Below are 26,165 nucleotides of genomic sequence, written 5' to 3'. Positions count from 1 at the left end.
CTCCTTCAGAGTTGTTGTGGGTTTCTTGGTGGCTTCCCTCCCTATTTCAATTTCACCCCAACTTGCCCAAAGAAAGCTTTGAACAATTATTTATTGGTTCTTAAAATGGAAAAACTGTATAGAAATGGCTTTAATCACAAAATGTTCACTCCAATTTTGTTAAATCACTTGTTAATCTGCACTACAAGCACATTGTTTCATTTCAGATCATTTTTTTTTACTTTTATTAAGTTGTTCTTAATTGGGGGACACACCCTTCTGTTCTACATGGGGAAGGTCATGGGGTCAAACATACCTCTGGTCCTGCTCCTTTGGCTGTAGTGACATCTGCTGAACTTCTAAGCCAGAGTGTGAGCCACAGGGTGAAGACTTTCGTCAATAATGAGGCAAACAAGGTTAAAAAAACAACAAAGGAAGCCTTTTCTGTTATTCATTTTAGTAGGAAATGTCAGAAAGCAGACATTTTCCAAGCTTGACACATTCAAAAGTAATTTTAAATAAAGCAAAAATGGAATTTAAGTGTTACAGAAAGGTTTATAGTGATGTTATACTGACATCTATACACAAGCTCAATCAACTGAATTGACAATAAAAGCTTTACGATATATGATGGCAGGGCGAAATGAACACTGAGGATGTCAAAGTGTCTTGCTACCTAGCTTTGAGGGTACAGTTTAATCTCGTGAAGAAGACATATCTATCTGAATTGAATTAGCAATTCTGTGGGAAAAGCAGCAGAAAAAAAAAATGCACATCATAACATGGAAACAACAAAGGTAGAAATATTACAGTCAGTTACTGACAACAGGTATAAAGGACAGTTTTCTTGGAATGTATACAAGGTTTCATACAAATGGATCAAAGTGATGACAGTACTGTAAAAAAAAAATACTACTTTTAGAAATACACTCTTGATTTATGATTGATGGAGCACAAAGATAATTGTGTTTCATAAGGGGAGGTGTGAGGGTATCTGACATGGTCTGATTCAACAAGCACAGGTATCACGGTGACAGTGTGAGTTCACCTCAACTTTTGGTCCATCACGTAACCATCCCCCCCACCCAATAACACCCCATCATAGTGTGAAATTCACCATCGTATCACAAAGTACTGCAAGACCGAGTCACCCTGAGATTGTAGTCAGATTTGGCAATTACCTTCTAAAAATGGCTTTTCTTCATATTATGTCTTTTTAGAACTCCTAAAAAAGTTTTACAAAAACACTTTACATTTGAATTACATATGACGAAGTAGCCATTTGAAAGATATTGGACTTTTAATATCAAAGCCTACTATTCAATCAAAATATCTGATAGGCAAATAATGTGTATTATATCAACAGTAAATGTTCAAGAAGAAATACAATACAAAATTTTTGATTGTTTTGTCATTTCACCTAAATACAATAGGTGTGAGCAAATTTAAAAGAAACAAGGATGGCTTGCTAATTTAGCAGGCAACAACACAAACAAAAACACTTCAGAATATTCAAGAAACATATACACGAATGCATTAGCAAGAACATTATTACAGCTGAATCAAATTAGCTGTAGTGAGGTTTAACTTTGCCAAAAAGAAAAAGGAACAAACTAAAGAGCTTATCAGAATATACCATAAGGACTTACACCTGTTGGGGGGGGGGGGGGGGGGGGGGGGTAGTACTTATTTGTTTATGGGGTGATGAAAAAAGAGATAATGACAAAGTAGATTCAAAACCAAATGGTGTCCTACATTTCCGACTGCACATTATTATACAAAATAAGGCATTTCCTTTTGTGTATACCGCAAAGTCTTTACACATGGTGACGAGTCCGCATCCTCATTTTCCTCAGTGAAGTCCGAGTACTGACATGGACCGACTATTTATGTGTTAAAATATATATATATATATATTTATAATTAAATGTCTTAAAACTTGAATAAAAATGTGGGGAAGAGTATAAGAGAGGTGCTCAAAGTTCACAATTAGAGCATAAATCACTCCATGACTTCGCTGGCTGCTATCGTGGTGACGAGCTGGAGGGGGATCTCGGCGTTGGCCAGGATGTCCTGGGCAGTGCTGGAACCCTGCTGGATGTTGGTGAGGATGAGCGTAGTCCCGCCTGCTGTGGTGATGATGCTGTCTGAGGACCCCGCCGACTCCATCGAAGCCACCACCGCGCTACCAGAGTTCACGCCTTTTTTGTTCTGATGAGTTTTAATGTGCTTCGCCAGGTGGTCGCTCCGCATGAAGCGCTTGGAGCATTCTGGACAGACAAACTTTTTTTCACCTGCCAAATGCAGAGAAAACAAAAATGAAAAGTCTGGCTCTGAATATATTAGGAAAGGCTCAGTGTTGCTGTCAGACTGGAACATATGTTTCACATAACAGGAAACAAAGAAGCTGTCAGTTATTCCACTCACAACTCTTACTGAAATTAAATTTTAGGGATGATCTGGATTCTTAAACAAACACAAAAAATTTTGACAGACTTGCACCCATCTCAGACTGACTTTTGTACAAGCAAATGTGTCACTGTCACCCAATATACCTCTAAGAATCACATTGATCTCAACCAGGATCCACAATTTTTAACGGACACTTTGCCAAATAGACTGGCCAATTTTCAACAATTTGAGTTGAATTCTCCTCTGTAAGTGAAGCCTTACTGTAGTTACACTATGCCCTTGAAGTAATTTATCTGTGATGTTGCCAAGCACCTAAGACGGCTTTAAGTGTGACAGTCTGGCCCCTCGTAAAATGGAAATGGGTCACACTGATATCAGATCATCCAAATTGCACCACCAGGTGCTCTATCACACATTAGAATCAAAAGTATATCTGGTCTGAACGCTGTCTTCTCCATTTTTATTTATTTATTTGGGGGGGGGGGGGGCTGTAACTTATACTCTAGTGCTACATAAATCTGGGAAAGAATCCCCCCAAGCACAGTAAATGGAACACATTGGCAAACAGGATGAATGATCCATATCATGACATACAAACCAACAATCAAATAACGAGGATCTATTTAGGCATTACATAACATCCAACAATGCTCACTGCCCATCTTCTTTATTTTTAGAATTTAAAAGTCCTTGTTAAGTAACAGCATAGGCTGTGGTGCGCACATGTGGTACACCAGGGAAATGCTGCATTTCAAAGTGAGTTCCACGCACAGAAAAATGGTTTGTCTTTATATACATTTTTTCCCTCTTCACAATGCATTTTTTTGACCAATGTGAATGTACTCCAGAAAACACAATACCTTCCACAGAAAAATAGCAGCAATCACACTTGACTTGTATTCATGCTCAGTAGAAAATGTAGAAGGTAGTAGAAATGACATCCCACAGCGACATAGAACTAAACTACACCCACACCTATGCCAACTAGAGATGCAAGCTCACGAGATAAACCCCCCTACACACACACACACACACACACACACACACACACGAGCAGCTTGCATGTATTACATATTGATGGTACTAAATCTTCTGTGGTGAAATAATGGAATTCAACTTTTTGTTCTCTGGTAGTGACAAATATAATGTATTAAAATCAACAACAGCAGCAAAGGTCTGAGTACCTCTCCTTCAAGACATCTGAGTGGAATTATTTTTGCTCCTGTACATCTTTACATGGTGTGCTACTTTGAACTCTATAAAGGGACTTAAGAGGAGTTGCCCTTACAAAGTCAGTATCATGCAGTATAATCCATCAATTGTCGCAAATGTCCAATTGTCTCCCCTTAAATAGTCAAACCAGAAAAACTTTCCTTCGTTCACATCTTCACATGGTGTGCTACCATTGTGCGAAGTTAAAAGCCACTGGTTTATGGAGGAACTGCACTTTCAAGACTCACGGATATACCATACGAGCGGGTGGACAGAGTGATTCCTGTTTATACTGCTCAAATTTTGGTTTGCAGGGGGTATAAAGATGTTTCATGATAAGAGTGTCAGATATAATAACTTACTTGTGTGAAGCGCCTTGAGGCAACTTTGTTGCAATTTGGCACTATAGAAATGAAAATAAATTGAAATTAACTTATTATTCTACAGATTAAAGCTGCAATGAGTCATTATTAATCAACTATTAAATTAATCAACAACTATTTTGATAATCGATTCATCGCTTTGAGTCTTTTTTTAATATTCAAATTTTCAGATTTCTAGTTCTTAAATGTGAATAATTTGTGTATTTCACTAGGTTTTTTTTAAACCCCTCTCTGGTGGTAAAGTGATTATCTCTAGGTTGTGGACAAAACAAGACATTTGAAGGCATCATCTTGGGCTCACTTGATTGACAGATTTCATAATTTTATTTCTGAGCTTTCAGGGACCTAATAACAATCGCTTAATTGAGGAAGCAGTTAAGAATTAATCGATTATGGATTTTGCAGAGAGCAGTACTCTGAAAAGTCCAAAACAAATGGCCAAAAGTAGGGTTGCAACTAAAGATGATTTTCATAATTGATTAATTATTAACTATTTACTCAATGTGGACGAGAATATCAACTGTTCGCCTTTGTCCTTAGCTAAAAAATAAAAATAAATAAAACACACAAAAACAAAAACAACCTACAGAACAAAGTAACAAATCAGGTGAGGTAATAGAGGGCTGCACAACAGCTCAGGGTTAAATGGTCAATAAGATAAAAGAAGAAACTGAAATCAACACTCTTGGTCATTTGGAGCACACTGCAGTAAACATAATCAATCAATCAATTTTTTTATATAGCACCAAATCACAACAAATAGTTGCCCCAAGGCACTTTATATTGTAAGGCAAGGCCATACAATAATTATGTAAAACCCCAACGGTCAAAACGACCCCCTGTGAGCAAGCACTTGGCTACAGCGGGAAGGAAAAACTCCCTTTTAATAGGAAGAAACCTCCAGCAGAACCAGGCTCAGGGAGGGGCAGTCTTCTGCTGGGACTGGTTGGGGCTGAGGGAGAGAACCAGGAAAAGACATGCTGTGGAGGGGAGCAGAGATCGATCACCAATGATTAAATGCAGAGTGGTGCATACAGAGCAAAAAGAGAAAGAAACAGTGCATCATGGGAACCCCCAGCAGTCTACGTCTATAGCAGCATAACTAAGGGATGGTTCAGGGTCACCTGATCCAGCCCTAACTATAAGCTTTAGCAAAAAGGAAAGTTTTAAGCCTAATCTTAAAAGTAGAGAGGGTGTCTGTCTCCCTGATCTGAATTGGGAGCTGGTTCCACAGGAGAGGAGCCTGAAAGCTGAAGGCTCTGCCTCCCATTCTACTCTTAAAAACCCTAGGAACTACAAGTAAGCCTGCAGTCTGAGAGCGAAGCGCTCTATTGGGGTGATATGGTACTACGAGGTCCCTAAGATAAGATGGGACCTGATTATTCAAAACTTTATAAGTAAGAAGAAGAATTTTAAATTCTATTCTAGAATTAACAGGAAGCCAATGAAGAGAGGCCAATATGGGTGAGATATGCTCACTCCTTCTAGTCCCCGTCAGTACTCTAGCTGCAGCATTTTGAATTAACTGAAGGCTTTTAGGGAACTTTTAGGACAACCTGATAATAATGAATTACAATAGTCCAGCCTAGAGGAAATAAATGCATGAATTAGTTTTTCAGCATCACTCTGAGACAAGACCTTTCTGATTTTAGAGATATTGCACAAATGCAAAAAAAAACAGTCCTACATATTTGTTTAATATGCGCTTTGAATGACATATCCTGATCAAAAATGACTCCAAGATTTCTCACAGTATTACTAGAGGTCAGGGTAATGCCATCCAGAGTAAGGATCTGGTTAGACACCATGTTTCTAAGATTTGTGGGGCCAAGTACAATAACTTCAGTTTTATCTGAGTTTAAAAGCAGGAAATTAGAGGTCATCCATGTCTTTATGTCTGTAAGACAATCCTGCAGTTTAGCTAATTGGTGTGTGTCCTCTGGCTTCATGGATAGATAAATACAACTTCTTATTTTTGTTTTAGTCAATAAAACAGCAAATTAGACAGCAGAACAAAATGCTCAAACTGGTATTTAACTGGGGGTGGGGTGGGGGAAGAGAAATCCCAGTCTTTTGAATCTGGACATTTTCACAACGGGTTTTCAAGCTCGCCTTGCACGCAAATGTCGTTATTCCTTACATGACTCATACCTAGCGAGACACAAATTAACACATTTTGCTGATGTTTTCCTGATGTGCAAAGAGTAATGGAGCAGAAAGGGGCACCTGTGTGTGTTCTCCTGTGTCTCTGTAGCTCATCGCTGCGTGTGAACCTCTTCCCGCAAAACATCCAGCTGCAAACAAAAGGTCGCTCTCCTGAATGCCAGCGCAGATGTGCTCGCAGGTGGGATGTCTTTCCGTACACTTTCCCACAGCCTGCAATGTGGCAGATGTGCTGCTTCTTCTTGCCCATGCTGGAACCCCTGACAAACATGGACACCGGTGGTTACAGTCACTGTGTGTTTATTTCCCCGTGTATAGCTGAAAAACCGGACTCGCGCCCACGCGGCACGCACGCCGTTTACTGTGAGCATTCAGGGCAAAGAGAACACATCAGACTGACTCACCTTCCTCCAGACTCTTTACAGTTGGGGCAAGTGCACGCCACCCTGCGCAGCCTCTTGCCCTCCTGGCCAAACTGATCCTCCTCCTCCACCAGCCTCACTCTTAGGTGAGAGAGATCGCTGGCGTTTAGGGTGGAGTCACTGCTCAGCTGCCAGTCCCCAGAGTCAGGCTCTTCTTTGATGCGAATGTCTGGGTGGCAAGAAAAGAGAAATTCTTGCAAATGTCAATGCTGATACAAGACAGGCGTTGGAAATACATTTTGTCCCAGAATACAGAAGTGACCAATTTCATATCCACAACAGGGTCTTTGATATATGTTGATAAAAGCTGGAGAGTACCTAATGCAGGCAACCGGTGCATGATATCCACAAATGTAATTAAATCTGGCTCTGGATCATGAAATTGAAGTTGCGCTGTTTATGCCGCAATGCATTTACGAATGGCGCCTCCAAATTAAGGAAGCACATGCTGTTTTGCTACAGTAATTACAGTAATATGGAGTTTTATTTTGGTTAAAAAGTTGGATTTCTTTTTTTTTTTTTTTTGAGAAATTAAGAGACCAGGAAGAGGAAAGAAAGAAATCCTACAGGGAGAAATTAAATGTCAATGACAAGCAACAGTATTTAGAGAAATGTGGGCATCAACGACATCAATCCCTATGATTTGACAGCTCAAGACTGGATTAAAGACCCTGATCTACGTACTACACCCACTTACATACACTGACATTTTAAATTACTTAGGTTTTTGGACTCAGTGTATACACACTGCATGTGACTTTACACACTTCATCCACAGTTAAGCCAACAAATTGCAAGAGCAAAGTCCGACTCACAAAAGGAAGCACTCCTCTTTTTGGCAAAATATCAAACCCAACAAAATGCAAAACTTTACAATACTCAGCAAAGTGATTGTGAACGTATCATCAGATCTGGGAGTATGTCTACCTCTTGAAAGCAGCCATCCATCTGCTGCAGACAGGCGGCCGTTATGAAATAAGATAACTGGACAGTGACACAATGTTGTAGTTGTGTATTTCTGTATGACTATAAATGGAACTGAAATGAAAGAGTCAAGATCTGCTTGAAGTCATGCTTTTCCACTTTGAAAAGGCAAGAAAAAAAAAATCTGATTCCATGTTTCAGCTTCCTCATGTAATGACTGTGTGTAACCTGACCAGTGGTGGGCACAGCTAACCAAAAAGTTAGCTTCGATAACAGCTAATCAGCTAATTGGCTAACTGAAAAGTTATCTTTTATAAAGCGAAACCGATAAACCACTCAAAAATTTATCAGAAGCTACAGCTAACTGATAACATTCAGTATTCGGTACACTTGCAACAACTACAAACAAGCTGATTTTGAGTTTTAACACCACGATCGCTTCTGGTAGCATCAAAGGCGACCACAGACCCAAACAACGAGTCAGCACTTCTGTTTTTGTGCGCCCTGCCCACTGCTGGAAGCTCCTGTTTACTACATATTTTGCAGCAGTGAAGCAGTTGAGAGGAGCTACAGAAGTGCCACCGTAAGGCAGTGGGCTTGGAAAATAAAGCAGTTTTGACTCATGGTTTTGATTAAAAAAAATAATCCAGCTAGGATAACTCCATTAATGTCAATTCTGTAATTTGTACAAAGTTAAAATATAACACACATCTTTTAATTTTAAATAATGCACTAATTCTGAAGTTATGTAACAAAGAGATGTCAAAGAGATTATGGGTAAATGAGCCTCCACTAACACTGATTGGTTGACTCATTCGTTCTATGTAAAAATCAACACGTTAATGTGACATGATGTGTGTGTTGGTATTTACATATGAATGTGCTTTTGTAAAATATGCCATTTTATTGACATGTTAAAAAAAGTCATTTGTAAAAGCCAAAAGTCAAGTGTGATTAGACAACCGTCTGATATAACCGGGGTCAAAATGCATAGAACACTGCTATCTACTGGTGCCCAGATGCTCAGACCCTTACCCATAATCCTTTGCATACCAGTTTTTTTTTTTTTTTTTCACGTGCCAGACAGTTGTTGCGGTTTAAACAACAGAATCCACGATGACAATTGTAAGTGAACATTATACAACTAAAATGCACATTTTAAATTCTTTAGCAGCTGCAAGAGGCTGCAACAACTCTCAGGCATGCAAAGGATTATGGGATATCTCAATACTTAGGGCGAATACTGCCATGAACACTACTGGCCAGTAGAGACCGTGAAAACTTGCCAAAACAAATATTCCAAATAATCTGTGTGTTATGTTTAATCTGCGTGGAATTTAATAAACGCAAACCGGCGTCGGCCCCAGAGGGTTAAATGTGCAACTTTGAGCATTCAAATGTGGGTCTTTTAGACATACAATACATTTCAATACCTGACTTGAACAATTTCTGTTATTTATTCTCATACAAATAAAATCCTTTAACAGTATACAAATAATGGATGTTTATGAGTTCAATGGTACAAATATTTCATGAGGTCAAAGCTGGAACATACCATTCAATGAGGTGAAGCTGAGTTGAATGTTTTTTTTTTCCACCTTTCCTCAAATTAAATATTCGTTCCATTGAAATAATGTAAAAATATTCATTATTTTATATAATGGCTAAAATAGATCCTTGTCATTTTATGTTTTATTAATTTATAAACAACAGAAAAGGGACTTACATTTTGGTGTTCCACTGCTGCGAAAGTCCAAATTGTAACGTGTAGTCCAGTGATGCTGTGCACTGACTTTGGACTTCCATAAAACAAAAAAGACTTTGTGTAGTTCCTCAGTCCAGCCAAAAATCATGTCAGTGTTTCATGTGATCAGCGCTTGTGCGTGCATGTACTACCAAAAAAAAAAAAAGACTGTACATCCTCAGTGCAGCAAAACAACAACAAAAATCACATCAGAAATTAGTCCAGCTTTTCATTCCAACTTCATGCTAACAGACTCCAGACAACACAGCGGATTTGTTTGGGGTGTGTGTGTGTGCGTGCACGCATGGGCACAAGGATGTGCATGATCACGTGCCTGTGTGTGGGCAGAGTGCAACGGTACCAAATGTATCGAACCAAGCCGCACTTTAAATGCAATACAACACAAATGGGATGAATTAATCCATGTCATGTGACATACAAAGCACCAATCAAATGACAAGGATCCACTCAGCCGTTATATAAAACCCATTATTCATTAAAACAGCATACTGTTTTATGTCATGGAGTGCTTGGGGGTGGGGGTAGCACATCAAACAACGACACATCCTGATCACGTGGGCTGGCTCTGTGGTTGGCATGAAGCTGGACTCTGGTGACAGTGGCAGAGAACACTGGACAAACTGCTGGACATTATGGGCGATGCCAGTCACCCTCTGCACACCATCATCAGCAACCAGAGGAACCTCTTCAGCCACAGACTGCTCCTTCCCAAGTGCAGGACCAACAGACTGAAAAACTCCTTTGTCCCTCAGGCCATCAGACTATACAACTCCTCATTCGAAGGGGAGGGCAGGAGTAACAGGAAGACATGGGACAGGAATGAGAGGAACAGCAGCAGCCACTAAGCAAGGAGTGAGGAGTATTTCTGGTATTTATATTTGTATTTACATTTTGCAAAGTTTTATACTTCTACTTCTGATACTGTGTGCTTCTTACTCTGTGTGCTGCCATACAATGCTACTAGAATGTCAATTTCCCCAAGGGATTCTTCCCAAGGGGTTAATGAATTGCTATCTAATCTAATCGGATGGGGGGGGCAGTAATGAAAATAATCCGTAGTTGCAGCCCTACTTCACACTCAATTAGCCATATTGTTCCTACTGTAAACATGATGTACAGTAGATTATCCATTTTGACCTAGACACTATTCTGTGGAATGACACTTTGCAACTCAATGTTTCAGCTGTACACTTTGTAGTAAATATACAGACATTTGTTGCACTTTGCTAAATATCTACTCTGCTGTTCAATAAGAAGTCAAAGGACTTTGATGTTAAAATCCAAGTTTACATAGTACTTTATGATTTTAATTTATCAATTGCATTTTATTTTCTTGTACAAATGTCTGAAAACAGGCTAGCTGCTGTATGGAACAGTTAATTCAAAAAAGAGAGAGAGAGACTGTACCTCCAGAAGAGTCTGTGTTTCCTTCCTGTTGAGTCACAGAGTTGACGGTCACTGTCTGCAGGTTGGGAATATGTCCTGTGCCGATGCTGACTGGACTAGAACCCAGAGACAGGGTTTGGACGGGAGCCAGAGTTATCTGCTGTGGTGGTGTAGTGGGCAGCTGGAGGTTCTGCAGGTTCTGCACACCCTGCACTTGGAAAGTCTGCCACTGTATTTGACCCGAAGGAGTGACGGTCTGTGCTTGGATGATGAAGGTTCCTGGGTTGATCAGCTGCACATTTTGCAGACTCTGTCCATCTGCAGCCACTGACTGGACCACCTGACCATTGCTGGTGTGAACAGGCACTTGCTGCAGATGGATGACGGGCTGAGCTGAGGATGCCTGCAGGCTCTGCTCTTGATTCTGTTGGATAAAGCCTTCCTGTGCACCAGAACTTGAGTCAGCTTGCTCCGGAGCCACTGATGAAAGCGAAGTGTTCTGTGTCAGCAGACCTGATTCATTTGCTGGATCATGCAGCTGAGAGGAAGAAGTTGGCACAAATATCTCCGGATTTGCATTTGAGCCACTTACTGATAATGTCTGTGAGAGGTGATCATCCATCTTCGCCAGGCTATCTGTGCCATCCTCAGGCTGACTAGCCATAATTAGCTGGCCATCAGCAGTGACTCCTGTTGCTATAGTCTGAGCTCCAGACAAGCTAAGGGAGTCCAAGTCCACACTGTTAATAGGAACGAATGTAATGTTCCCGGGCAAACCCACAGGCACATTAGTGACAACCTGACCCTGGCTACTGAAGGTGGAGCTACCAATAGGAACCCCCTGGATCTGCTGGATGTTACCAGTCTGTGAGATGAAGTTGTTGTTATTAAGGATGTTTGCAGCTGATGTCACACTAAGAGTCTGGCCACCATCCGGCAAGATCTGAATTTGTCCTGTGGCATCTTGACTCAGAGTGGCACCTTCCACAGCAGACGAGGAGAAGCTTAGCTGTCCATCTGCTGTCTGAATCTGAGGAATTACTTGGTACTGAATGTTAGGCACTGAATTGGCAGAGGAAGAGTCTGTTCCAGATGTCACAAAGATGGGCTGACTCTGTAAGTTCTGGAGAGGAAGAACATATTGTCCATTTGATGTTAGAATTCCTTGACTCTGGATCTGCATCAATCCAGGCTGATCCTTTTCTGCTGCTGTTGCAGTCAACACCTCCCACTTATCAGTCCCAGTCAGCGGTGTAGGCACGGGATCTGTTGTCTGCAAAAGAAAACAAGTGACATTAGCAAAAAAAATAAAAAGTGTGTCAGTTGTTTTGCACATACTCTATCTCCCTGGTAAAATTCAGCACTAATCCAAGGGTGTGATTCTTCCTGTAGTTGTAAACCTGTTGTGTTTTCATCAATTTTAGAGTCAGTAATTTATTTAACAATACTACATTCCTGGAGTTACGCACACTGACAGGTAGCTCATTGACTGTGCAGTACTGTTGGTCTTCCTTCTTGGATTATCAGTACTGCACAAACCTCAGGGATTTTTTTTAAGGATAACAAGTCAAGCTGCACCTCAGTGGATTTGAAGGCTTCATTTATCTTCTCTGACAGCCAGGAAGAGCTTAGATTGAAATAGTTGGTTCAAAGCATTTGTTGAGGCTAGAAGTGGATTTAAACTGTCATAAGTAATTGTGAGAGGACAACGAACTGATGATTTCTCACGTTGTTTCTGTCCGATACCCACAACAACCCAGTGCTGCTGCGTAACAAGGAACACACTGCATTGTCAAAATGTGCATCACTACAAAGAATGATAAAGAATCTCTTTCAAAATGTTGGTACCTCACTGTGTGGAACAGAACTTTAATCTTGCTGTATGCAGAATAAATAAAATGTCAAAAGCTAAACAGCATCTGTTTGGAAAAACTGTGTGTAATCCCACAAGGTGCTCTTTGGTATAGAGGTAATCAGTAATTGGTTAAAAAAACACTCAAATAAATAACAATATAAATACGAGGTCTGTTAGAAAAGTATCCGACCTTTTTATTTTTTGCAAAAGTCATATGGATTTGAATCACGTGTGATTGCATCAGCCAAGCTTGAACCTTCGTGCGCATGCGTGAGTTTTTCACGCCTGTCGGTTGCGTCATTCACCTGTAAGCAGGCTTTGTGTGGGGCTAGTGGTCCACCCCTCTCGTCAGATTTTTATTGCGAATAAATGTCTGAACGATTTGGAGCTTGCTGCATCAAATTTTTCCAGAAACTGTGAGAGACCTCCAGGTGGACACCATTCGGAAAATTCAGATGGCTTTCAGGGACAATTTTATGGGGACTACACAGATTAAGGAGTGCTCCAGCCGGTTTAAAGACTGCCCACAGCGTCTGAGAGCGCGGCACACTCCGAGCGCCGATCGACAGGCTGACACCCCGCTGAAACAACCAGATCATTTCCAACATGAAGGCTTTGTTGATCCGGGACGTCGTCTGACTTCCACAAAAATGGCAGGAGACCTGGACATCAGTACTTTTTCGGCACATTCCACTGTTACAGCAGTTTTTTTCATGGAAAGAGAAGCGGAGGGATGCGCCACAGAGCCGCGAATGGCGCGGGACAAAAGCACCTCCGTGTTGGTCTCACAGGACGGCTTTCAGATGGCTTTCGGTGGCTTTTCAGTCGTGCGACTATCCGAGAAATTGTGCATGAGCTGGACATGCCAGAACATGTCCTGTGAGGCTTCATCGCGACGCTCGGAATTCCTCCGCTCCTCTTTCCATGACAAAAACTCCTGTAACAGTGGAATGTGCCGTTCATTTCCACACTGGACGCTGTGTTGATCCGGGACGTCGTCTGACTTCCACAGGAATTGCGGAAGACGTGGACATCTGCACTTTTTCGGCACATTGAGACAGACGTGCGGAGGAATTCCGCGCGTCGCGGTGGAGCCGCATGGCGCAAAGCAATGCCGCGATGAAGCCTCACAGGACATGTTCTGGCATGTCCAGCTCATGCACAATTTCTCGGATAGTCACATGACTGAAAAGCCACCGAAAGCCGTCTGAAAGCTATCCTGTGAGACCAACACGGAGGTGGTTTTGTCCCGCGCCATTCGCGGCTCTGTGGCGCATCCCTCCGCTTCTCTTTCCATGAAAAAAACTCCTGTAACAGTGGAATGTGCCGAAAAAGTCTTGATGTCCACGTCTTCTGCCATTTTTGAGGAAGACAGACGACGTCCCGGATCAACAAAGCCTTCACGTTGGAAATGATCTGGTTGTTTCAGCGGGGTGTCAGCCTGTCGATCGGCGCTTGGAGTGCGCCGCGCTGTCAGACGCTGTGGGCAGTCTTTAAACCGGCTGGAGCACTCCTTAATCTGTGTAATCCCCATAAAATTGTCCCTGAAAGCCATCTGAATTTTCCGAATGGTGTCCACCTGGCTGTCTCTCACAGTTTCTGGAAAAATTTGATGCAGCAAAGCTCCAAATCGTTCAGACATTTATTCGCAATAAAAATCCGACAAGAGGGGTGGACCACTGCTCACACAAAGCCTGCTCACAGGTGAATGATGCAACCAATAGGCGTGAAAAACTCACGCATGCGCACGAAGGTTCAAGCTTGGCTGATGCAATCACACGTGATTCAAATCCATATGGTCTTTGCAAAAAATAAAAAGGTCGGATACTTTTCTAACAGACCTCATACATTTATAATATAAATAATATAACTATAAATACAAGTGGCATCTAGATACTACATCCCATACAGATGAGAACAAAATTATTAGCCCTCTATAATATTTAATATTTTTTTCAAAATTTTCCCAAGTGCTTATTTAAGAAAGCATTTTTAAAACATCCTAGTTTTATTTTGGATGCTTACATTATTTTACTTTGCACAAAGAAACAAAATTATTTCACAAAAACTACCAGGGTTAAAAAATGATTAGTCACCTTAAGAACTGACATTTTGTTGAACCGTAGCACAAACTACTGTTGTGCAATGATGTGCTTTAATTTTGTAATGCTCAAAGCTTGTGAAATCAAGTTAAAACTGAGGGGTATCTTCCAATGTACACACGGTATAAAAACGTCAGTAAGGGTTCGAGTTGTCACTTGAGAAAGCATCATACTAAAAACAAAATAAATCATTTTAGACTTGAGAAAAAGAACTGTTGATGATCACAAAGAAGGAGAAGGATATACAACGTTATCGTAGTGTTGCAAAGAGTCAAGAAGTGGAGTGAGAAGTGTCATCAAGAAATGCAAAGAGAGCCACACAGTACAGAACAAGCCTGGCAGAGGTAGGAAGTGAAAGGTTTCAAAGACTCTGGAGAAAAAATTAGTGAGAGATGTGTCTAAAGACCCTAGAACTGCCAAGACACTAGTGAATGACTTAACCAAGTTGGGAATTGTAGTCTCAAAGAAGACAATCACTAGAACCCACGACAAGAATGAACTGTGAGGTTGCAGACCAACAAGAACTCCACTTCTGCAGTAGAGACACCTTCAAGCAAGACTGAAGTATGCCTTCAGGACAACCTGGAAAAGATTATTCACACTGGAAATGTGTTCTTTGGTCCGATGAGACAAAACTAGAGTTCTTTGGCCACAGGGACAGTGCTTATGTTTGGAGAGAGAAAGAAGAGAAGTATAACCCAAGGAACAGAGTCCCCACAGTGAAACACGGCAGTGGGAGTGTTATGCTGGGGAGATGCTTTACTGCGTCTGGAACTGGGAATCTCCTCAAGGTGGAAGGAATCATGAAGAAAGAAGGATATGTCAAGACTTTGAAAAAAAACCCTCAAGCAGTCAGCAGCAAAATGGTCTGGGTCTTCACTTTGTCTTCCAAAGACAAAGACCCAATACATAGGCCATTCCTGCTGAAGCACTACCTCCAGAAGATCAAAGTAAATGTTACTGACTGGCCTGCACAAAGCCCTGACTTGAATCCCATTGAAAATGTGTGGGAGGAACGGGATGGGACTGAAGACCAAGTTCCATGCCAGAAGACCATCAAACCTGGAGGAGTATGAGAGATTTGGCAAAAAAGAATGGACTGGGATTCCTCAGGAGTCATGGCAGAAAGTTATTGAAAACTACAACAAAAGGCTGTTAACCAGCAAAAAGGACACACAATTGCCTATTGGCATCAGAGGGGCTAATAATTTTGATCCTGGAATTTTATGGTTTTTGTGAAATAACTTTATTTCTGTGTGCAAAATGAAATAATGTAAGCATGCAAAATAAAACTAGGATGTTTAGAAATGCTGTGTTGTAAATTCCTTGCTCTGTTAAAAAGCAATTTAGGAAAATTTTGATGAAAAATTTCAATTTAATGGGGGGAGGGGCCACTTATAATTTTGTCCTAATCTGTAACTGTCATTTTTTAAAAATATATAGATGTTTTGCCAAGCATTAGGGCCCCTTCACACATAGTATGAATGTGGTCGAACTGCGCATGAAGTGCGCATGAAGCAGGAATCGTATGCAATATGTGTAAGATCGTAGCTGCTTCCAATGCCTCGTACACTTGTTACTACAACTATCTGCACACACCAGTGGCTGAAAGACAGAGTGTGCCCCATGAGAACCCATTCGATCCCTCTCGCGGTTACATATCTTGCAGCTGATCGCACTGTGGTCCCGCGTGCACGAGACCGTCGCAGCAGCATCGTTCACGCCTGCCCGTCGGCTCAATGTTTTCGTGGTTCACTCATATGAGCTGTTCCACCATGATTCGCCCTAACTTGTACTTATTCGGACTATGTGTGAAGGGACCCTTAGCGATGTTAATAAAGACATTATATATATATATATATTTATACATTACCTCAAGAATGCCTTAGCTTATTTTTTTTTTGATCTATGCAAGGTTTCAACTTTTTGTCTTGCCTTACAAAAACAACAATAATAATACATGATCTGATAAACTACAGAGCTCCTCTTCTGATTGCTTTCCAAACTTCTATTTTTTTTATTGCACCTTATCAAACATTCAACGCAATTAATTTAAGACATAAAATGTTTCTAAAAATATTACTTGCTGTGACAATGTAGCTTGAGTTACAGAATTACTGCAAGCTTACAGTGATACAAGCCAATAACTACTGAGCACAGGGGCTTGCCAATACATTTAACATGTAAGTGCATTAGAGCAACTGACTGCATTTGGGGTAGCATCCTATTGTAATGCCAGAATTCCATGACCGTAACGCCATGAAAACAAGAACAACATTAAGTACCACCCACCACTATTCCTGCTTGGGACTGAATGATCTGCAAAACAAGGCTTGACGTCAGATGTAGTATTATTAAATCTAGCAGAGGTGCCGACTTACCATACTCACCAGCACCTCTATCCACCTCTGATGACGGTGACGTGACCTTAGTGCAGGTGGTGGCTAGCAGGTCAAGAGATGACAGCCGAGTGTCCTACCCGCAACAAGCCAGTTTAAAAGGAAGAAAGTGGGTGGCCATTAGTCTAGGCCACAAAGTAATTTTAACTCATCTCTAAATAGCAAAGTATGAATTTAGAAGACTAAAGGATTTTTGCATTTGAGCCCCTCTGGCAGCATGTTCCCCCAGGAAGTATCCTGCATCCATCATGACCTAGCAACAGTTCAAATATTTCTGTTCAGATTTGGCACATATAGGCCTTTTATCCTACATGTCAGCATATATAGGCATTTAATCCGAATGAAAGAGGAGGGTTTAGGTTGTAGCCTGAGAAGAAAAACTGCTGTGGTGGATATTTGTGATAACCACAAACAAAATTCCTTCGGTACTAAATCCAATAAAATTACTTCACATAAAAAAAAAATAAAAATAAATAAATATATGAATAAAAAAGGAAAATGACTCCCCTGGAGGCTATCACAAGTTTGCAAGCAAAACTAGTTCTGCAATTTTTTTTTTTTTAACACAAAAACTGATGCATGTAACTGAGCCAACAAAGTTGCTCCCAGGTATTGGTTGCATCCAGGCATTTGCTTTATTTTCATATACTGTGTAGATTATAGGTCCAGTATGAAAAATCTAAAAATATTAGATTCATACTCCAAATTGGTTTCCTTCCAGAACTTCCAAAAAGGGGGCATGGCACTTGCACCAACATCTATTTTCTTGCAAACTTTGAAGGATACTACCTCTAAAGGTATAATGACTAGATAAACAGATACTGATGTCTTCCCAGGGGCCTTTCCACCTGTACCTATTGTCAATTTTACACCTAATGAAAGGTTCTTTGGTTGTATAGTTTTCAATTTATCGATGTTCAAAGAACATTCTTTTAAACCACAAATCTATTTTCCAAGTACCTTGCCTGACATACCTAGTCTCTGTTGAAAGAAAAGAATGTGATTTCAAACGTATCCTGTGATGACATCATTTGAATGCAGGAATAAGTATCCTGAATTATTTGTAATATGGAGAAAATTTGGCTCAAAGTAGGGCCGACCCCCAAAATGCCCTTTTTGGGGGGCCTTAATGGTCAGGAAAAACAGTTAATTTGAATGAAAAATAATTCCTAAATGGCTAGGTACTGACTGGTTACACCAAGTTTAACAGATTGAACACATTTAATGTGTGGTGAATTACAGTCAGGTCCATAAGTAGCTGGAAAGTGACCATTTTAGGTATTTGGCCTCTGCACACCACCACGAAGGAATATAAATTTAACAAGATGTGCTTGTAGCATCATCTTTAATACAAGGGAGTGGACAAAGGCATATTCACCACTTAGGAATTACAGCTATCCATTTACATAGTTCCTCCATTTTCAGAGACCATAAGTAATGGGACAAAGTAAATATAAGTAGTATTTCTGAAAAAAATAACCTTTTACAGTCAGTTTTCTTCAGACATGTTAGGGGAGGGATACATGAACACTTCCAAGTCACTGAATTTATCTTGGAGGACTTCATTTATCAGCAACAAACAAATAGTACAGGTACTGTATGGTCAATCTGACTAGAATATGTGTAGATCAGAAGATTTTCAAACATGGAAACAGATCAAATCCAGGCTTGACTATCTGATGTGTTTTTGTGGCAAACTAGAGATAAAATTTAATTTATTTTTGAAGAAAATTTTTCTCTGTGCCACTACACCATGAAGCTGTATAACTGCAGATGCAACACAAAAGTTGCACGAGTCACAATTTCTCCAATTACATCCGCAAAAGGCAACACCTTCAGAGTTGTCATGGGTGACTTTGACAGCACCACACTCTCTGTATTTCTTAGTCATTGAGATACTGTATTATGCAGAATGTATGTCGCACCTGCTAAAAAAAAATTCCTCTTGAGAAATCCAAACTGTAAGCCACACTGGAGTATAAGTGGCTCCCTTTTCTGTATTATCAACTCTTTAATTTGGGATTTTTGTGTACTGTTGTACTGTACTTTATATTATTGTCATTTATTCTTTGATGAAGTAAGTCCCTTTGGCTTCTCCCTTTCTCACCCGAGGTGGCATCAGCTTTACACCGGATGCCCTTCCTGATACAACTCTACAACCTTCCACATTGGAAAAAAGCATACTTAACCACTTGGCCACCATGCCTACGCCACACCATTTATTCATTTATTATTAGAGTTTATTTATTGCTTTGATTTATAGTAAAAATTTATATAAAAGTTGTTATTAGTATTGACAAATGTGTGAATTTTCAGTATACAAGTTACAATGGAGTATAAGTTTCAAATTAGCTAAAAAACAAAACAAAACAAAAAAAATACTGCAACTTAGGTATCCATCCTGACTTGTCTAAATAAAACTGGATATAAAAGTGATGATTTATATTAGAAATGGAGGGACTATGCTAAAAATTCTGTAACTTCTAAATGATTAATGCAATATTTTTGTTAAACCCATGAAATTAAATCTAAATGTCTACATTTTAACTGCTTCATTTAAACTCCATTAAACAAACAAATAAAAGGTTGAAAATGACTGGGCTAAACGCAAAGCTCAACTGGATGGAGCAAAGGCGGCTATTTGACACACTGAACAATAAAAGCTGCATTCAGAGATTGACGGTGTATGGCAGCGGAAAATTGCACCAATGGTGATTGTGTGAATGGCACACCACATGGCATAAAAGTAAGTGCTGTCAACAGAGGGGTTCAACTTTTTCCTCTTGAATTAGCGACAGGCTGGATGGTGATTTATGTATTGTCAACAGTAGTCAAAGGTGGAAGTTACATTGTGCTGCAGAAATGCTTTTATATCACAAATCAGAAATGACTTCCATGACAACACAGAGAAATAAAGCTATAAAGTCACCAAAACCTAGGGTTGGGTATCGAAAACCGGTTCTTTTGGGGTAACGTTAAGAAATGATTCAATCCACTGAAATCAACAGCCTTTGTGCTTAACGATTCCCTTATCGGTCTTTCACAGCGGCCATTGTTTTTGAGGGTGTTTGACGGGAAAATGATCATTCCTCTACATTGATTACAGACCCTGCAGCAGGTCTATAATCAACCGTTTCTGCAGCGCGGCTCAACTTTGAAGCGTGAACCAATGAAGCAATGCTTTGATTCTCTGGCTCATTGGGTCTTTGATTCGCTGCTCTTCAGAAGTGGCAAGTCCGCTTCTTAACCCCTCTCAAAGCCATTAAAATATGTTAATTGTGAGTCACTTTTGTGTGGATTAAAGTCACTAGCTGGGACTCGTCTTGTTGCAGTCAAGAAACGACAACCGTCCTCCGTTCCGTTGGCACAGCTCCAAACGCTGTGTGGCTCTCTGCCGAGACAGAGTCCGGTGGGAATTAATAACAAATTGCTGGTTTAAATAAAATTACACCTCTTTACGAACGCTGTAATACAGACAATAAACTACAATCCACTAAAATGTTTTTTTCTTCCCAAAATGAGACGTCCTGCATTCTTTATGAATTATATCCTGATGTGCAGCACAGCCAGCTGCAAGAGCTCATCTCAGACGTATGGAAAGACACTGATGCCAATAATGTCTGAAAGGAAATGCTTTTGACAAAAACTACAGATTTTGTTTATTTTATTTCTATTTATGTCCAGAGATCAAGGATCCACCATATAGAGTTCATTATGTCCAGAGTTTAAGGATCCAGTGACCACTTTCACATTTATTTACTTTAAGACTCAATAAAATGTTGACATAGAAAACCCGTAAAGCCTACTTTTAGTACACAGAAAATTCACAAGAGTTATTGATAAGCAATCGATAATGGTATCGATAGATAAAATCTTATCAATACCCATCCCTACTAAAACCTGATTCTTTGAAACAAAAATCAGAACAGACCAAACTTGTTTTTATGTAACTTTGTGTTTTATAAACATTTTCAATGCTACCATGTCTCATAACATCTACCCTCAGCTGCAGTAGTTGACTATGATTCTGCTATAACCACCATCGTCCATGCATTCACGTGTTCCGTCGACAACGTGAATGAAGGCCATGAACGTCTGGAGACTGCATTATGCTACTGAACCAGCTCCAGCCGAAAAGAGAAGGAATCTAAGACTCTGGGTCACAGTGCTGCAAAACAAGCAGCAGTTTTACAAGTCATGCACTATGATACCCCACACATCATAGAATGCACACATTCACTGAATAAGCGTGTCCAATAGTTGAATAACGTTACTGAACTACCCTTCATGTAAAAGCTAAGTCACCATGGCCTTACCTATGGAGGAAAATGGTCATCTGGGAATTTCCTGAACATCCTGGACACGCATAAGTGTCCCAACTATACTACAGCAGAGTGTGCACATGGCCTTCACACTAGCACCTGAATTTTCAAAGTTTCTGAGCAAGTTGCTTTGTAGTTCGATATACACGACACAACACATACTTATTTCCTCGCAAGGCAACAGTGTCAGAAAGAAGGGACAGGTGGCTTGAGTTTGGTACAAGTTTTATGCCAGATGGCCTTCCAAACGCAATTCCAGTTTTACCTTGAGAAACACACACAGCCTCTGGTCTTCCAAAGAGGTCTGCCATCCAAGTACTAATCAAGACCCACTCTGGTTAGGTTCTGAGATCTGACAGGATCAAGCTTACACAGAGCAGTCTGGCTGCGGAATGTGCATTTAGAGTATTTCTGTTAGATATATCACAGATGTCTCAATCAAGCTGTGTTTTAGCAGTTTATAGCAGGAGAATATCTGTAAAACTGCTCATAGAATAGTGAGACTTTGGAGATATTTAACATTAAACCTCAAATACATGAAAATATAAATGGCAGATAACATGTTTTGCAGTAGATGACCCCTTTAATAATTATCTTATGAGCAAGACTATTTTCATTTTCAAATCTGCTCAAAGAAATTAAAACATGGATGAAAAATCTAATGAATGAAAGCTTTTAACACAATTTCACATGTTTAACACAATTTAATTAATGATTGTTAAAGCTTAAATGGCTGTGGAGGCAAAAGACTGCTAAAAGTCCATTGGTTCAGAAAATAGAAAAACAGTTTAACAACATTTAAATGACTTATGTATTCAACTGGAAATTACTTGACTGTGTATTACTTCCATAAGAAAAGTATTTTAACAGGTGTTTTTAGCACGTGTGCAGTGCAGCACAAAGGGGGTGGGGGGTGTACTGCGTACAAGCTGTGTGTGATTTGAACAGCCTCAGAGGTGTAGAAATGATCAGAGCACTGTGGACAGACAAAGCCTGGCTTCATGAGCTTGCTGATTATTTAATATATGGCATCATTTTACATTTTTGTCTGTGTTGTTTTTCACTGGCATTAAAAAAAAAAAAAAAAAAAAAAAAAAGGTATTTCTGGCCTGGTAGGGGTTCTTGTTAGCCTGGCAGGCAACCAGGTGTATAGTACTTTAGGGGAAACACTGTTTGGTGGTGTAAATTTGGACTCAGCTTTCACTGTGAGCTAATTTTTAACACCAAAGCACTACAGGTGGGAATCACAATGTTCAAAAGATCAAAGTGGCCTTCTACAGAACAAATGTACTTCCCACGTTCCTCTGCGTTGAGCTTGTTCCCGTTTAGCCGATTTTTGGCATGTACAATTAAACCTAGTTTTCCATTATATTATCTCAGAGCTTACTCTGGTTTATTATCAATGTAATTGTATGCCATGCTTCGCTGTGAAAATTCAATGTCATTCTTAAGGGCTCTGTCACACTTAGCATCACCGAGCATGAACAAAGCCGAATCAGCATGAATGTGCAAAAAAAAAAGAGCCAAAATTTGAGACATAGTCGGGAGGGACAACTATTCGTCCAGCCTTGTATGAATGTCGTGTGAATACCCAGAACGTGGGCCGAAGCCACCTCGAGCATTTTGCGCACATTCAGAGTACAGCAGCTCTCTTTCTCTCTCGCTTGGCGGTTAATCAACCGGTATTCAATGCATCGCTGAATGGCACGCCAACGTCCCGCCTTGTTGCATTGGGTGGGCCACTTAGGACATTCGTCTCGCAGTCATGTTGCACTCGGCCCCTACTTGGGACATTGTGGAGACACTCAGGTGAATTCTGGCTCATTCATGCCACATCCAGGGCATTCAGCCGGGTTCTGTATTGGCTGGCCATTGCATTATGTTGGCCGACCATGTTCAGGTGTTTCGAATGCTAAGACTGCAGACTGCACTTCGACCGCCATTCAAGCTTTTTCCACCTCGAACGCACCTCAATAGTTAGGTGCATGTGTTGTACATTCCGTCTGGCTATGCAAATGCGCCGACTGTCTGGGTTGCACTCAGACAGCTGTTTGAGGTTTTCGAATGGGCCGTGACTTTGGCCGAATGGCAGTCAAATTTTCATTGAGTTGGCATTCAAGCTCATTCGACCACTACTGTGACGGGGATTCCGACATTCGTTGACTGCGAACGCTGTCCGATGTTTCCGAATACACCTCGACACTTGATGAGTGTGGCTTGAATTGTCATTCGGCCTAATTCATGCCAAGTGTGAGAGGGTATAAAAAATATTTCACAATATCTCTCCTGTAGCTATTTCACTCCATGCAAATTACTTTTTTAAATTGAGATTTTACAGTTATAGAGGACAAATGCACACACAGCAACACCCCCACCCAGGGTCACACAAACTCAAAAAACTAAAAACACCCATAACATAAATTAACATGGCAAAACCATATCACACACACACACACATATATATATATATATATATATATATATATATATATAGTAAAAAATACTTAATAGTCAAATTTTGCCATGGGCATTTCTATACAATTAAATCCAGTTTCCCATTATACTGTCTCAGAGCCTACTCTGGTTATCAATGTAACGGTAAGCCATGCTTTGCTGAAAATGTAATGTTATCCGGAGGGAATTCTGACTATATCTCTACTGCTGCTAATTTGCTCAATGAACGGATGCTACTGGTTTCACTCTTACTTGCCCCTCTTGAGAATCTGGCAGATGTATTACTTGAAAGTAACAGACCATCTTTCTCTTACGATCAATAGTTAGAATAAGTTTAGTTTGACAGCCAAGAAATTTTGCTGCAGTTTATAGACAAATCTGATACTAAATACTAATTATTTAAATATTAATGATTAGGTTTGGCAGGAGCAAGGAGGCGGGATATATATGCAGCCTGAGTGGCTCAACTCAGGGAAGATGTGTCCCACCAAGTTAGAATGCTGCGAACTTCACTTAGCTGCAGAGTAACGCAGTAACGATGGGTAATTTGTCACGCAAACCTCACCTGATTAGTGCTGCCATCGTCTTGCTGCAAAAAGTCGCTTTGTCTGCTTTCCACGTCCAAAGCAGCCATTTCGTCTGGTTTCATTGGCTGTTCTGGGGCTATGTGGTTAAGGAAAAACAAACAACAAAAAAAAGCATATACGTGCTAAGTACAGCCAAACAAACCTCACATCTGGAACGTTACAACACAAGCCTAGTAGCTAACAATGGAATAACAACCACATGAAATCACTGCACTTACCGCCATGCAAGAAACAACGACTTTACGGCAGAACGTGTCCAAAAGAAGCTTAGACCTAAGTTAAGCAGCGCTGCTGTTAATTACCCGGCGATTATTAGCGGTATCACGGAGACACAACTCTGCTAACCACCTAGCATGCTAAGCGAGCTAGCGAGCTAATTTAGCAAGGGGATGCCTGAGATAGCTTGTTAGCTTGCAAGGATTATCAACAGCACCGATATTACCTACCAGTCATCGCGTGACTTATCGTAGATGGGTAATCCTGATAGTCAGACACTACGGGTCATGATTAGTATATAATGTTGATTATAGACGCCCAGAAAAAAAGATAATAACTGTCAAAAATTTTCTCTATTTTGATTGACGGGCGGTAGGAAACACAAAGGGTGGGGCCTCCGCTGTTGACTTGCGTCACATACCGGAAATCCCGCCCTACTTTCCAATGCTGATAGGTAATTCGTATAGCCAGAACTGTGTTTATTTGTTAGGACAGCTGTCAGTCAACTATTGTTGAATTATTTTTTTTTTCCTGTTTTTATTCCGTTTTCAGTTTCTCTTCTTACTGTTCATTAGAAGGAAAATCACTAGTGCTCGGTATAAATGTTGTATTTATTTATACTTTCAACAATTAACTTAGCTTTTCCCATGAAAAGACGTGTTTGTATGTGTTTTTATATTTGAAATGAGAAAACGTGACAGATTAGATTTTAGGAGCATAATTACAAAATCATGACAACAGAATAAACTATGTAGACTGCTAAATTATCACCAAAGTATGCAATAGTAGTAGTAATTGTCGAAGTAGTAGTGTAGCAGCAGCAGCAACAGTAGTATTAGTAGTAGTTTATGTAGAATTTTCAACTCATACATAAAGAAGTGCTTTGCAAAATAAAATATATAAGTAATTAACATTTCAATATATGCTACCATAAAGGTAGGAAAACAGAATATATGAAGTTTAGAAGATCAGGATTCAGGATGTAGTGTAACATTTTCAATTTTTTATTATTATTATTATTATTATTATTATAACTAGCAGAAATACCAGTTGGTTAGAATGCATAATGCAAAAGATAAAATAAATAAATAAATGCAATGACCATATTATATTAGTTAGAGAATGACTAGTTTGAAAAAGTCTGTAAATATTGGCCATGGGTGCTGTAATTTTTTTTTTTTTTTTTTTTTTTGGGGGGGGGGGGTGAGAAACAGGTTATTGTCATCATCCTTGAACATGCTGTTACACAATACTCTGCTGAGGCAAGAAATAAAAAAAGAAAAAAAAAATCTTAGATCAAAATACATGCAAGATCAAAGCCAGTGGTATAATCAAAATATGTATTTATTGTCTTTCAGGCATCATCATGGTGTTTGTTTTCACGTTCACAATGCAACAAAGCATAGATTTCCTCCACCATAGGGGCGTGGCTACTTTGAGTGACAGCTTGTTTGCTGACGCTGCGATTGGTTAGAGGCTGGCTCAGACTGCAGCAAATATGAAGGCCTGTAATTTTTTTAGCATTTTATTGCAAATAACTGTGATGACGTGGGTTGCTGTGTGGTTAATTCTCCAAACAGATCG

General features: G+C 40.1%; 1 protein-coding gene across 2 annotated transcripts; it reads right to left on the bottom strand.

Annotated features, from left to right (window-relative positions):
• Positions 1-1,673: 1,673 nt before the first annotated feature.
• Positions 1,674-25,108, bottom strand: LOC117524216 (transcription factor Sp3-like). 2 transcript variants are annotated; one of them, XM_034185988.1, is made up of 6 exons: positions 24,584-24,800; positions 24,344-24,441; positions 10,668-11,919; positions 6,554-6,740; positions 6,213-6,409; positions 1,674-2,273 (listed from the first exon to the last, which is right to left on the bottom strand). In XM_034185988.1, exons 2-6 carry the CDS (start codon positions 24,425-24,427, stop codon positions 1,981-1,983), a joined length of 2,013 nt encoding a protein of 670 aa, XP_034041879.1. In that variant the 5' UTR covers positions 24,428-24,441; positions 24,584-24,800; the 3' UTR covers positions 1,674-1,980. The 2 variants fall into 2 exon arrangements, with proteins under 2 accessions (XP_034041879.1, XP_034041878.1); XM_034185987.1 differs by lacking the exon at positions 24,584-24,800 and adding an exon at positions 24,812-25,108 and having other exon boundaries at positions 1,675-2,273.
• Positions 25,109-26,165: the final 1,057 nt, after the last annotated feature.

The sequence above is a fragment of the Thalassophryne amazonica genome, chromosome 14, assembly GCF_902500255.1.
Source record: "Thalassophryne amazonica chromosome 14, fThaAma1.1, whole genome shotgun sequence".
NCBI classification, from domain to species: Eukaryota; Metazoa; Chordata; class Actinopteri; order Batrachoidiformes; family Batrachoididae; genus Thalassophryne; species Thalassophryne amazonica.
The sequence above is the reverse complement of the archived record's forward strand: the minus strand, read 5'-3'. Positions and strand labels throughout refer to the sequence as shown.

Coding starts and splice junctions, on each gene's coding strand:
- LOC117524216 (XM_034185987.1), bottom strand. Junction 11,920..24,343: donor ACGATGGCAGCACTAATCAG/GTGAGGTTTGCG, acceptor TTTCTTTTGCAG/ACAACAGATCCCGTGCCTAC. Junction 6,410..6,553: donor TGTAAAGAGTCTGGAGGAAG/GTGAGTCAGTCT, acceptor CATGTTTGTCAG/GGGTTCCAGCATGGGCAAGA.